The sequence below is a fragment of the Aphelocoma coerulescens genome, unplaced genomic scaffold, assembly GCF_041296385.1.
Source record: "Aphelocoma coerulescens isolate FSJ_1873_10779 unplaced genomic scaffold, UR_Acoe_1.0 HiC_scaffold_217, whole genome shotgun sequence".
Taxonomy (NCBI): Eukaryota; Metazoa; Chordata; class Aves; order Passeriformes; family Corvidae; genus Aphelocoma; species Aphelocoma coerulescens.
The window spans coordinates 18,660-32,519 of record NW_027183563.1 but is presented as its reverse complement, the minus strand read 5'-3'; the positions used below and the strand labels follow the sequence as shown (position 1 = coordinate 32,519).

At 56.3% G+C, this 13,860-nt stretch overlaps 1 protein-coding gene across 1 annotated transcript in view; it reads right to left on the bottom strand.

Moving 5' to 3' along the window:
- Positions 1-4,837, bottom strand: part of LOC138101221 (vacuolar protein sorting-associated protein 28 homolog) — a 36,709-nt gene extending 31,872 nt beyond the window's left edge. Inside the window, exons 1-3 of the mRNA XM_068999078.1 lie at positions 4,700-4,837; positions 4,581-4,609; positions 1,160-1,197 (exon numbers count right to left, since the gene is read on the bottom strand). Coding sequence (XP_068855179.1) covers positions 1,160-1,197; positions 4,581-4,609; positions 4,700-4,736 — 104 coding nt within the window. The 5' untranslated portion in view covers positions 4,737-4,837. The remainder of the gene's footprint in view (positions 1-1,159; positions 1,198-4,580; positions 4,610-4,699) is intronic.
- Between the last annotated feature and the right edge of the window lie 9,023 nt (positions 4,838-13,860).

Here is a 13,860-nt window from a genome sequence, read left to right as displayed (position 1 = left end):
AGCCCCAAATCCCTCCGGCCCCAAATCCCTCCGGCCCCAAATCCCTCCGGCCCCAAATCCCCCCGGCCCCAAATCCCTCCGGCCCCAAATCCCCCCGGCCCCAAATCCCCCCGGCCCCAAATCCCTCCGGCCCCAAATCCCCGCGGCCCCAAATCCCCCCGGCCCCAAATCCCTCCGGCCCCAAATCCCTCCGGCCCCAAATCCCTGCGGCCCCAAATCCCTCCGGCCCCAAATCCCCCCGGCCCCAAATCCCTCCGACGCCAAATTCCCCCGGCCCCAAATCCCTGCGGCCCCAAATCCCTGCGGCCCCAAATCCCCCAGGCCCCAAATCCCCCCGGCCCCAAATCCCCCCGGCCCCAAATCCCCGCAGCCCCAAATCCCCCCTGCCCCAAATCCCCCCTGCCCCAAATCCCTCCGGCCCCAAATCCCCCCGGCCCCAAATCCCCCTGGCCTCAAATCCCCCCGGCCCCAAATCCCTCCGGCCCCAAATCCCCCCGGCCCCAAATCCCCGCGGCCCCAAATCCCCCCGGCCCCAAATCCCTCCGGCCCCAAATCCCCCCGGCCCCAAATCCCTCCGGCCCCAAATCCCCCCGGCCCCAAATCCCCCCGGCCCCAAATCCCTCCGGCCCCAAACCCCTCCGGCCCCAAATCCCTCCTGCCCCAAATCCCCCTGGCCCCAAATCCCCCCGGCCCCAAATCCCTCCGGCCCCAAATCCCCTCGGCCCCAAATCCCCCCGGCCCCAAATCCCCCCGGCCCCAAATCCCCCCGGCCCCAAATCCCTCCGGCCCCAAATCCCCGCGGCCCCAAATCCCCCCGGCCCCAAATCCCTCCGGCCCCAAATCCCTCCGGCCCCAAATCCCTGCGGCCCCAAATCCCTCCGGCCCCAAATCCCCCCGGCCCCAAATCCCTCCGACGCCAAATTCCCCCGGCCCCAAATCCCTGCGGCCCCAAATCCCTGCGGCCCCAAATCCCCCAGGCCCCAAATCCCCCCGGCCCCAAATCCCCCAGGCCCCAAATCCCCCCGGCCCCAAATCCCTCCGGCCCCAAATCCCCCCGGCCCCAAATCCCCCCGGCCCCAAATCCCTCCGGCCCCAAATCCCTCCGGCCCCAAATCCCCGCGGCCCCAAATCCCAAAATTCCCGGGGTCTCCTCACTCACTTCTCACGCTCGCGGGCGTTCTTGTAGAGCTTCACCTCCTGCAGGACAGTGATTGACAGGAGGGGTCAGTGATTGACAGGAGGGGTCAGTGATGGACAGGAGGGGTCAGTGATTGACAGGAGGGGTCAGTGATTGACAGGAGAGGTCAGTGATTGACAGGAGGGGTCAGTGATGGACAGGAGGGGTCAGTGATTGACAGGAGAGGTCAGTGCTGGACAGGAGCGGTCAGTGATGGACAGGAGGGGGCAGTGATGGACAGGAGGGGGCAGTGATGGACAGGAGAGGTCAGTGATTGACAGGAGGGGTCAGTGATTGACAGGAGAGGTCAGTGCTGGACAGGAGTGGTCAGTGCTGGACAGGAGCGGTCAGTGATGGACAGGAGGGGGCGGTGATGGACAGGAGGGGGCGGTGATGGACAGGAGGGGACGGTGATTGACAGGAGGGGGCAGTGATTGACAGGTGAGGTCACTGATGGACAGGAGGGGGCAGTGATTGACAGGAGCGGTCAGTGATTGACAGGAGGGGGCAGTGATTGACAGGAGCGGGGAGTGATGGACAGGAGCGGTCAGTGATTGACAGGAGGGGGCAGTGATTGACAGGAGGGGTCAGTGATGGACAGGAGGGGGCAGTGATTGACAGGAGGGGGCAGTGATGGACAGGAGAGGTCAGTGATTGACAGGAGGGGGCAGTGATGGACAGGAGCGGTCAGTGATTGACAGGAGGGGGCAGTGATTGACAGGAGGGGTCAGTGATGGACAGGAGGGGGCAGTGATTGACAGGAGGGGGCAGTGATGGACAGGAGAGGTCAGTGATTGACAGGAGGGGGCAGTGATGGACAGGAGCGGTCAGTGATTGACAGGAGGGGGCAGTGATGGACAGGAGAGGTCAGTGATTGACAGGAGGGGTCAGTGATGGACAGGAGAGGTCAGTGATGGACAGGAGCGGTCAGTGATTGACAGGAGGGGGCAGTGATTGACAGGAGCGGGGAGTGATGGACAGGAGGGGGCAGTGATGGACAGGAGGGGGCAGTGATTGACAGGAGGGGTCAGTGATGGACAGGAGCAGTCAGTGATGGACAGGAGGGGGCAGTGATTGACAGGAGGGGGCAGTGATGGACAGGAGAGGTCAGTGATGGACAGGAGAGGTCAGTGATGGACAGGAGGGGGCAGTGATTGACAGGAGGGGGCAGTGATTGACAGGAGGGGTCAGTGATGGACAGGAGCGGTCAGTGATGGACAGGAGGGGGCAGTGATTGACAGGAGGGGTCAGTGATGGACAGGAGGGGGCAGTGATTGACAGGAGGGGGCAGTGATGGACAGGAGAGGTCAGTGATTGACAGGAGGGGTCAGTGATTGACAGGAGCGGTCAGTGATTGACAGGAGGGGGCAGTGATTGACAGGAGCGGGGAGTGATGGACAGGAGGGGGCAGTGATTGACAGGAGGGGGCAGTGATTGACAGGAGGGGTCAGTGATGGACAGGAGCGGTCAGTGATTGACAGGAGGGGGCAGTGATTGACAGGAGGGGTCAGTGATGGACAGGAGCGGTCAGTGATGGACAGGAGGGGGCAGTGATTGACAGGAGGGGTCAGTGATGGACAGGAGGGGGCAGTGATGGACAGGAGGGGGCAGTGATGGACAGGAGAGGTCAGTGATTGACAGGAGGGGTCAGTGATGGACAGGAGGGGGCAGTGATTGACAGGAGGGGGCAGTGATTGACAGGAGGGGTCAGTGATGGACAGGAGGGGGCGGTGATGGACAGGAGCGGTCAGTGATTGACAGGAGAGGTCAGTGATGGACAGGAGCAGTCAGTGATGGACAGGAGGGGGCAGTGATTGACAGGAGGGGTCAGTGATGGACAGGAGGGGGCAGTGATGGACAGGAGCGGTCAGTGATTGACAGGAGGGGTCAGTGATGGACAGGAGAGGTCAGTGATGGACAGGAGCGGTCAGTGATTGACAGGAGGGGGCAGTGATTGACAGGAGCGGGGAGTGATGGACAGGAGCGGTCAGTGATTGACAGGAGGGGGCAGTGATTGACAGGAGCGGTCAGTGATTGACAGGAGGGGGCAGTGATTGACAGGAGGGGTCAGTGATGGACAGGAGGGGTCAGTGATGGACAGGAGCGGTCAGTGATTGACAGGAGGGGGCAGTGATGGACAGGAGGGGGCAGTGATGGACAGGAGGGGGCAGTGATTGACAGGAGGGGTCAGTAATGGACAGGAGAGGTCAGTGATTGACAGGAGAGGTCAGTGATTGACAGGAGGGGGCAGTGATTGACAGGAGAGGTCAGTGATGGACAGGAGGGGGCAGTGATGGACAGGAGAGGTCAGTGATGGACAGGAGGGGGCAGTGATTGACAGGAGAGGTCAGTGATTGACAGGAGGGGGCAGTGATTGACAGGAGGGGTCAGTGATGGACAGGAGAGGTCAGTGATGGACAGGAGGGGGCAGTGATGGACAGGAGCGGTCAGTGATTGACAGGAGAGGTCAGTGATGGACAGGAGCAGTCAGTGATGGACAGGAGGGGGCAGTGATTGACAGGAGGGGTCAGTGATGGACAGGAGGGGGCAGTGATGGACAGGAGAGGTCAGTGATTGACAGGAGGGGGCAGTGATTGACAGGAGAGGGCAGTGATGGACAGGAGGGGGCAGTGATTGACAGGAGAGGTCAGTGATGGACAGGAGCAGTCAGTGATGGACAGGAGGGGGCAGTGATTGACAGGAGGGGTCAGTGATTGACAGGAGGGGGCAGTGATGGACAGGAGAGGTCAGTGATTGACAGGAGCGGTCAGTGATTGACAGGAGGGGGCAGTGATGGACAGGAGGGGTCAGTGATTGACAGGAGAGGTCAGTGATTGACAGGAGGGGGCAGTGATGGACAGGAGGGGGCAGTGATTGACAGGAGCGGTCCGTGATGGACAGGAGCGGGCAGTGATTGACAGGAGGGTGATTGACAGGAGGGGGCAGTGATGGACAGGAGGGGGCAGTGATTGACAGGAGAGGGCAGTGATGGACAGGAGCGGTCAGTGATTGACAGGAGAGGTCAGTGATGGACAGGAGCAGTCAGTGATGGACAGGAGGGGGCAGTGATTGACAGGAGGGGGCAGTGATGGACAGGAGAGGTCAGTGATTGACAGGAGCGGTCAGTGATTGACAGGAGGGGGCAGTGATTGACAGGAGGGGTCAGTGATGGACAGCAGCAGTCAGTGATTGACAGGAGGGGGCAGTGATTGACAGGAGGGGGCAGTGATTGACAGGAGGGGGCAGTGATGGACAGGAGGGGTCAGTGATTGACAGGAGGGGGCAGTGATGGACAGGAGGGGGCAGTGATTGACAGGAGGGGGCAGTGATGGACAGGAGGGGTCAGTGATTGACAGGAGGGGGCAGTGATTGACAGGAGGGGGCAGTGATGGACAGCGCTCACCTCGTAGAGCTCCGGTTTGTTCCCGGGCGCTGCCGGGGAAGGAGAGGCAGCGTTAGCGGGGGGGGGGATGGGAGCCCCGGGAATTCCGGGATCATCCCGGGAGCGCTCCCGCCTCTCACCGCCCATCCCGGCCGGGCCCGCGATGCCGTGGAACATCCCCGGATGAGCCTGGAGGGGTCTGGGCCGCCTCGCTGCTCCCGATCCCGATCCCGATCCCGATCCCGATCCCGATCCCGATCCCGATCCCGGTCCCGATCCCGATCCCGGTCCCGGTCCCGGTCCCGGCGGCTCCGCGGCGCTTCCGCCTCTCTCCCTACAGACTCCGCTTCCCACAATCCCTTTCTCCCCTCGGATGTCCCTCCCTTTCCGCCCCAATGCCCACCGGCTATTGGTTCACTCGCTCCGCCTCTCTGTTTTCTCGTCTCTGATTGGCTGACGAAGCTGTCAATCAGAGCAGTTGCCAAGCGACGCCGCCATGTTGGATCCCGCCATGGCGGCGGCCGTGTGGGAGGTGCTGGCTCTCCTGTTCCGCTGGCGACCGAGGCCCCGCGGGCGGCCAGAACCGGGGCGGCGCCGGCCTTGTGTTTTCATGGCCTAACTTAAGCGTGGCCTAATTGGAACCAACTCGGAGGAGCCGCACGGAGTCTTCTCCGTACAAACTTCACTTCCCACAATCCCTTTCTTCATTTGTCCCACCCCTCTCTGGCGGCGCACTAGCAGCCGATTGGCTCGAACCCCCGGCACGCGTCGCTGATTGGCTTTTCCAGCTGTCCGTCATTCCAGTTGCCAGGCAACGCCGCCTTGTTACAGGCACGCCATGGCGGCAGAGGAGGAGACAATGGTGGCGATCCCGTCCAGCCCCGCCTGCCCCGGCACCGCCCGGAATTCCATCAAATCCTTGGGAGGCTCCGCTCGGAGCCGCTTGGGACCCCCCAGATTGCGTGGGAGGGGATTGATCCCCAATTCCCACTCTGGGAGGGGATTGATCCCCAAATCCCCACTCTGGGAGGGGATTGATCCCCAAATCCCCACTCTGGGAGGGGATTGATCCCCAGTTCCCACTCTGGGAGGGGTTTGACTCCCAAATTTCCACTTTAGGAAAGGTTTGATTCCCAAATTCCCACTCTGGGAGGGGATTGATTCCCAAATTCCCACTTTGGCAGGGGATTGATTCCCAAATTCCCAGTTTCGGAAAGAATTGATTCCCAAATTCCCACTTTAGGAGAGCTTTGACCCCCAAATTCCCACTTTAGGAGAGGTTTGATTCCCAAATTCCCACTCCAGGAGGGGTTTGATCCCCAAATTCCCACTCTGGGAGGGCTTTGATCCCCAAATTCCCACTTTAGGAAAGGTTTGATCCCCAAATTCCCACTTTAGGACGGGTTTACTCCCAGTTTCCTGGCATGGGAGGGGTTTGACTCCCAAATTCCCAGTTTGGGAGGGGTTTGATTCCCAAATTCCCAGGTTGGGAAAGGTTTGATTCCGAAATTCCCGTTTTAGGATGGGTTTGACTCCCAGATTCCCGGCATGGGAGGGATTTTATCCCCAAATTCCCAGTTTGGGAGGGCTTTGATCCCCAAATTCCCACTTTGGGAGGGGTTTGACTCCCAAATTCCCCCTTTGGGACAGGTTTGACTCCCAGATTCCCGGCGTGGGAGGGATTTTTATCCCCAAATTCCCACTCTGGGAGGGCTTTGATTCCCAAATTCCCATTTTAGGAGAGCTTTGACTCCCAGATTCCCACTTTAGGAAAGGTTTGGTTCCCAAATTCCCACTCTGGGAGGGCTTTGATCCCCAAATTCCCGCTTTAGGAAAGGTTTGGTTCCCAAATTCCCACTTTAGGACGGGCTTTGATCCCCAAATTCCCACTTTAGGACGGGTTTACTCCCAGTTTCCTGGCATGGGAGGGGTTTGATTCCCAAATTCCCAGGTTGGGAAAGGTTTGATTCCGAAATTCCCGTTTTAGGATGGTTTTGACTCCCAGATTCCCGGCATGGGAGGGATTTTATCCCCAAATTCCCAGTTTGGGAGGGCTTTGATCCCCAAATTCCCCCTTTGGGACAGGTTTGACTCCCAGATTCCCGGCGTGGGAGGGATTTTTATCCCCAAATTCCCACTCTGGGAGGGCTTTGATACCAAATTCCCATTTTAGGAGAGCTTTGACTCCCAGATTCCCACTTTAGGACGGGTTTGACTCCCAGATTCCCGGCGTGGGAGGGATTTTATCCCCAAATTCCCAGTTTGGGAGGGCTTTGATCCCAAATTCCCACTTTAGGACAGATTTATTCCCGGTTTCCTGACATGGGAGGGGTTTGACTCCCAAATTCCCAGTTTGGGAGGGGTTTGATCCCCAAATTCCCAGGTTGGGAAAGGTTTGATTCCGAAATTCCCGTTTTAGGATGGGTTTGACTCCCAGATTCCCGGCGTGGGAGGGATTTTTATCCCCAAATTCCCACTCTGGGAGGGCTTTGATCCCCAAATTCCCACTTTAGGACGGGTTTACTCCCAGTTTCCTGGCATGGGAGGGGTTTGACTCCCAAATTCCCAGTTTGGGAGGGGTTTGATTCCCAAATTCCCAGGTTGGGAAAGGTTTGATTCCGAAATTCCCGTTTTAGGATGGGTTTGACTCCCAGATTCCCGGCGTGGGAGGGATTTTATCCCCAAATTCCCAGTTTGGGAGGAGTTTGATCCCAAATTCCCATTTTAGGAGGGCTTTGACTCCCAAATTCCCGGCGTGGGTGGGATTTTATCCCCCAAATCCCGGCGTGGGAGGGATTTGATTCCAAAAATCCTGGCGTGGCAGAGATTTCATTCCCAAAATCCCAAAGTGGGCGGGATTTCATTCCCAAAATCCCAATGTGGGCGGGATTTCATTCCCAAAATCCCAATGTGGGCAGGATTTCATCCCCAAAATCCCGGCGTGGGAAGGATTTGACTCCCAAAATCCCGGCGTGGGAGGGATTTCATCCCCAAATTCCGGTGTTTAAGGGATTAATCCCAGAATTCCAACTCTGGGAGGGGAAAAATCCCAAATTCCCACCCCGGGCCGGTTCTCCAGAGGTTCCCTGAACCCTCTCAGGGCCCTTGGAGCCGTGGCCATGGAATTCCCAAATTTAATCCTGGAAAAATCCAGGGAATGGGGCTGAAATTCCAAATTTAAACCTGGAAAAATCCAGGGAATGGGGCTGAAATTCCCAAATTGAAATCCTGGAAAAATCCAGGGAATGGGGCTGAAATTCCCAAATTTCAATTGGGGAAAAATCCAGGGAATGGGGCTGAAATTCCCAAATTGAAATTGGGGAAAAATCCAGGGAATGGGGCTGAAATTCCCAAATTTAATTTATGGAAAAATCCAGGGAATGGGGCTGAAATTCCCAAATTGAAATCCTGGAAAAATCCAGGGAATGGGGCTGAAATTCCCAAATTGAAACGGGGGAAAAATCCAGGGAATGGGGCTGAAATTCCCAAATTTCAATTGGGGAAAAATCCAGGGAATGGGGCTGAAATTCCCAAATTTAAATCCTGGAAAAATCCAGGGAATGGGGCTGAAATTCCCAAATTTAATTTATGGAAAAATCCAGGGAATGGGGCTGAAATTCCCAAATTTAATCCTGGAAAAATCCAGGGAATGGGGCTGAAATTCCCAAATTTAACCTGGAAAAATCCAGGGAATGGGGCTGAAATTCCCAAATTTCAATTGGGGGAAAATCCAGGGAATGGGGCTGAAATTCCCAAATTTAACCCAGGAAAAATCCAGGGAATGGGGCTGAAATTCCCAAATTGAAATTGGGAAAAATCCAGGGAATGGGGCTGAAATTCCCAAATTGAAATTGGGGAAAAATCCAGGGAATGGGGCTGAAATTCCCAAATTTAATTTATGGAAAAATCCAGGGAATGGGGCTGAAATTCCCAAATTGAAATCCTGGAAAAATCCAGGGAATGGGGCTGAAATTCCCAAATTTAAATTGGGGGAAAAATCCAGGGAATGGGGCTGAAATTCCCAAATTTCAATTGGGGAAAAATCCAGGGAATGGGGCTGAAATTCCCAAATTTAACCCAGGAAAAATCCAGGGAATGGGGCTGAAATTCCCAAATTGAACCTGGAAAAATCCAGGGAATGGGGCTGAAATTCCCAAATTTCAACTGGGGAAAAATCCAGGGAATGGGGCTGAAATTCCCAAATTTAATCCGGGAAAAATCCAGGGAATGGGGCTGAAATTCCCAAATTGAAATTGGGGAAAAATCCAGGGAATGGGGCTGAAATTCCCAAATTTCAATTGGGGAAAAATCCAGGGAATGGGGCTGAAATTCCCAAATTGAAATCCAGGAAAAATCCAGGGAATGGGGCTGAAATTCCCAAATTTAATCCTGGAAAAATCCAGGGAATGGGGCTGAAATTCCCAAATTGAAACTGGGGAAAAATCCAGGGAATGGGGCTGAAATTCCCAAATTTAACCTGGAAAAATCCAGGGAATGGGGCTGAAATTCCCAAATTGAAATCCTGGACAAATCCAGGGAATGGGGCTGAAATTCCCAAATTTCAAGAGGGGAAAAATCCAGGGAATGGGGCTGAAATTCCCAAATTTCAATTGGGGGAAAATCCAGGGAATGGGGCTGAAATTCCCAAATTTAATTTGGGGAAAAATCCAGGGAATGGGGCTGAAATTCCCAAATTTAACCTGGAAAAATCCAGGGAATGGGGCTGAAATTCCCAAATTGAAATCCTGGACAAATCCAGGGAATGGGGCTGAAATTCCCAAATTTCAAGAGGGGAAAAATCCAGGGAATGGGGCTGAAATTCCCAAATTTAATTTATGGAAAAATCCAGGGAATGGGGCTGAAATTCCCAAATTTAAATTGGGGGAAAAATCCAGGGAATGGGGCTGAAATTCCCAAATTGAAATCGGGGAAAAATCCAGGGAATGGGGCTGAAATTCCCAAATTGAAATTGGGGAAAAATCCAGGGAATGGGGCTGAAATTCCCAAATTTAATCCTGGAAAAATCCAGGGAATGGGGCTGAAATTCCCAAATTTGAACTGGGGGAAAAATCCAGGGAATGGGGCTGAAATTCCCAAATTTAATCCTGGAAAAATCCAGGGAATGGGGCTGAAATTCCCAAATTGAAATCCTGGAAAAATCCAGGGAATGGGGCTGAAATTCCCAAATTGAAATCCTGGAAAAATCCAGGGAATGGGGCTGAAATTCCCAAATTGAAATCGGGGAAAAATCCAGGGAATGGGGCTGAAATTCCCAAATTTAATCCTGGAAAAATCCAGGGAATGGGGCTGAAATTCCCAAATTTAATTTATGGAAAAATCCAGGGAATGGGGCTGAAATTCCCAAATTGAAATCCTGGAAAAATCCAGGGAATGGGGCTGAAATTCCCAAATTGAAACCAGGAAAAATCCAGGGAATGGGGCTGAAATTCCCAAATTTAATCCTGGAAAAATCCAGGGAATGGGGCTGAAATTCCCAAATTTCAATTGGGGAAAAATCCAGGGAATGGGGCTGAAATTCCCAAATTTGAACTGGGGAAAAATCCAGGGAATGGGGCTGAAATTCCCAAATTGAAATTGGGAAAAATCCAGGGAATGGGGCTGAAATTCCCAAATTTCAAGAGGGGAAAAATCCAGGGAATGGGGCTGAAATTCCCAAATTTCAAGAGGGGAAAAATCCAGGGAATGGGGCTGAAATTCCCAAATTGAAATTGGGAAAAATCCAGGGAATGGGGCTGAAATTCCCAAATTTCAAGAGGGGAAAAATCCAGGGAATGGGGCTGAAATTCCCAAATTTCAATTGGGGGAAAATCCAGGGAATGGGGCTGAAATTCCCAAATTTAATTTGGGGAAAAATCCAGGGAATGGGGCTGAAATTCCCAAATTTAACCTGGAAAAATCCAGGGAATGGGGCTGAAATTCCCAAATTGAAATCCTGGACAAATCCAGGGAATGGGGCTGAAATTCCCAAATTTCAAGAGGGGAAAAATCCAGGGAATGGGGCTGAAATTCCCAAATTTAATTTATGGAAAAATCCAGGGAATGGGGCTGAAATTCCCAAATTTAAATTGGGGGAAAAATCCAGGGAATGGGGCTGAAATTCCCAAATTGAAATCGGGGAAAAATCCAGGGAATGGGGCTGAAATTCCCAAATTGAAATTGGGGAAAAATCCAGGGAATGGGGCTGAAATTCCCAAATTTAATCCTGGAAAAATCCAGGGAATGGGGCTGAAATTCCCAAATTTGAACTGGGGGAAAAATCCAGGGAATGGGGCTGAAATTCCCAAATTTAATCCTGGAAAAATCCAGGGAATGGGGCTGAAATTCCCAAATTGAAATCCTGGAAAAATCCAGGGAATGGGGCTGAAATTCCCAAATTGAAATCCTGGAAAAATCCAGGGAATGGGGCTGAAATTCCCAAATTGAAATCGGGGAAAAATCCAGGGAATGGGGCTGAAATTCCCAAATTTAATCCTGGAAAAATCCAGGGAATGGGGCTGAAATTCCCAAATTTAATTTATGGAAAAATCCAGGGAATGGGGCTGAAATTCCCAAATTGAAATCCTGGAAAAATCCAGGGAATGGGGCTGAAATTCCCAAATTGAAACCAGGAAAAATCCAGGGAATGGGGCTGAAATTCCCAAATTTCAATTGGGGAAAAATCCAGGGAATGGGGCTGAAATTCCCAAATTTGAACTGGGGAAAAATCCAGGGAATGGGGCTGAAATTCCCAAATTGAAATTGGGAAAAATCCAGGGAATGGGGCTGAAATTCCCAAATTTCAAGAGGGGAAAAATCCAGGGAATGGGGCTGAAATTCCCAAATTTCAAGAGGGGAAAAATCCAGGGAATGGGGCTGAAATTCCAGTCCATCCCAGTTCCTTCCCCCTCCCCAACTGCTTCCCCTCCCCCTCCCCAGTTTATCCCAGTTCCTGCCCCGTCCCGAACTGGTTTTTCCCCTCCCCCTCCCCAGTCCATCCCAGTTCCTGCCCCCTCCCCCTCCCCAGTCCATCCCAGTTCCTGCCCCGTCCCCAACTGGTTTTTCCCCTCCCAGTCCCGGGGGGGCTCCGGGGGTCCCCAAAAGCTCAAACGGGGCCGGAAGTGGAAAAAAAAGAGATTTTTAATCACGGGGGGGAGGGGAAAGAGGCGGGGGGGGGGGGAGCAGGTCCTGGCAGGGCCATGAGCAGCGACAGCTCCTGGCAGGTCCTGGCAGGGCCATGAGCAGCACCCCCAGGTCCTGGCAGGGCCAGGTCATGGCAGAGTCATGGACAGCAGCCACAGGTCCTGCAGGTCCATGGTACTGTCTGAGCAGGTCCTGGCAGGGCTACGGGCACCTGTCTGCATGGGCATCTCCCAGGTCCTGGCAGGGCCATGGAAATGTCCCGGCAGAGCCATGGATGGGAGCAGGTCCTGGCAGGGCCATGAGCAGCACGCACAGGTCCTGGCAGGGCCGTGAGCAGCACCCCCATGTCCTGGCAGGGCTGTGAGGAGCACCCCCAGGTCCTGGCAGGGCCGTGAGCAGCACTCCCAGGTCCTGGCAGGGCTGTGAGGAGCACGCACAGGTCCTGGCAGGGCCGTGAGCAGCACCCCCAGGTCCTGGCAGGGCTGTGAGGAGCACGCACAGGTCCTGGCAGGGCTGTGAGCAGCACCCCCATGTCCTGGCAGGGCTGTGAGGAGCACCCCCAGGTCCTGGCAGGGCCGTGAGCAGCACCCCCATGTCCTGGCAGGGCTGTGAGGAGCACGCACAGGTCCTGGCAGGGCCGTGAGCAGCACCCCCAGGTCCTGGCAGGGCTGTGAGCAGCACCCCCATGTCCTGGCAGGGCTGTGAGCAGCACCCCCAGGTCCTGGCAGGGCTGTGAGGAGCACGCACAGGTCCTGGCAGGACCATGAGCAGCACCCCCAGGTCCTGGCAGGGCTGTGAGCAGCACCCCCAGGTCCTGGCAGGGCCATGAGCAGCACCCCCAGGTCCTGGCAGGGCTGTGAGGAGCACGCACAGGTCCTGGCAGGGCTGTGAGGAGCACCCCCATGTCCTGGCAGGGCTGTGAGGAGCACGCACAGGTCCTGGCAGGGCCGTGAGCAGCACCCCCAGGTCCTGGCAGGGCCATGAGCAGCACCCCCAGGTCCTGGCAGGGCTGTGAGGAGCCCGCACAGGTCCTGGCAGGGCCGTGAGCAGCACCCCCAGGTCCTGGCAGGGCCATGAGCAGCACCCCCAGGTCCTGGCAGGGCTGTGAGGAGCCCGCACAGGTCCTGGCAGGGCCGTGAGCAGCACCCCCAGGTCCTGGCAGGGCCATGAGCAGCACCCCCAGGTCCTGGCAGGGCTGTGAGGAGCCCGCACAGGTCCTGGCAGGGCTGTGAGGAGCACGCACAGGTCCTGGCAGGGCCGTGAGCAGCACCCCCAGGTCCTGGCAGGGCCGTGAGCAGCACCCCCAGGTCCTGGCAGGGCTGTGAGGAGCACGCACAGGTCCTGGCAGGGCTGTGAGCAGCACCCCCATGTCCTGGCAGGGCTGTGAGGAGCACGCACAGGTCCTGGCAGGGCCGTGAGCAGCACCCCCATGTCCTGGCAGGGCTGTGAGGAGCACGCACAGGTCCTGGCAGGGCCGTGAGCAGCACCCCCAGGTCCTGGCAGGGCTGTGAGCAGCACCCCCAGGTCCTGGCAGGGCTGTGAGGAGCACGCACAGGTCCTGGCAGGACCATGAGCAGCACCCCCATGTCCTGGCAGGGCTGTGAGCAGCACCCCCAGGTCCTGGCAGGGCCGTGAGCAGCACCCCCAGGTCCTGGCAGGGCTGTGAGGAGCACCCCCATGTCCTGGCAGGGCTGTGAGGAGCACGCACAGGTCCTGGCAGGGCTGTGAGGAGCACCCCCATGTCCTGGCAGGGCTGTGAGGAGCACGCACAGGTCCTGGCAGGGCCGTGAGCAGCACCCCCAGGTCCTGGCAGGGCCATGAGCAGCACCCCCAGGTCCTGGCAGGGCTGTGAGGAGCCCGCACAGGTCCTGGCAGGGCTGTGAGGAGCACGCACAGGTCCTGGCAGGGCTGTGAGCAGCACCCCCAGGTCCTGGCAGGACCACAGGCAGAGAATGGAAGGGACAGGGACAGGGACAGGGACAGTCCATAAAGTGCCGAAAACGCCGCAGGGGCCCCGCCGGGGCCGGGGGGGTCCCAGAGACCCCTCCCCAGAACAGCGGGGGGGTCCCAGAGCCCCCCAGAGCAGCCCGGGCTGGGGGGTCCCGGAGCCCCCTCCCCAGAGATGCCGAGGGGTCCCGGAGCCCCCCAGAAAAGCCGGGGT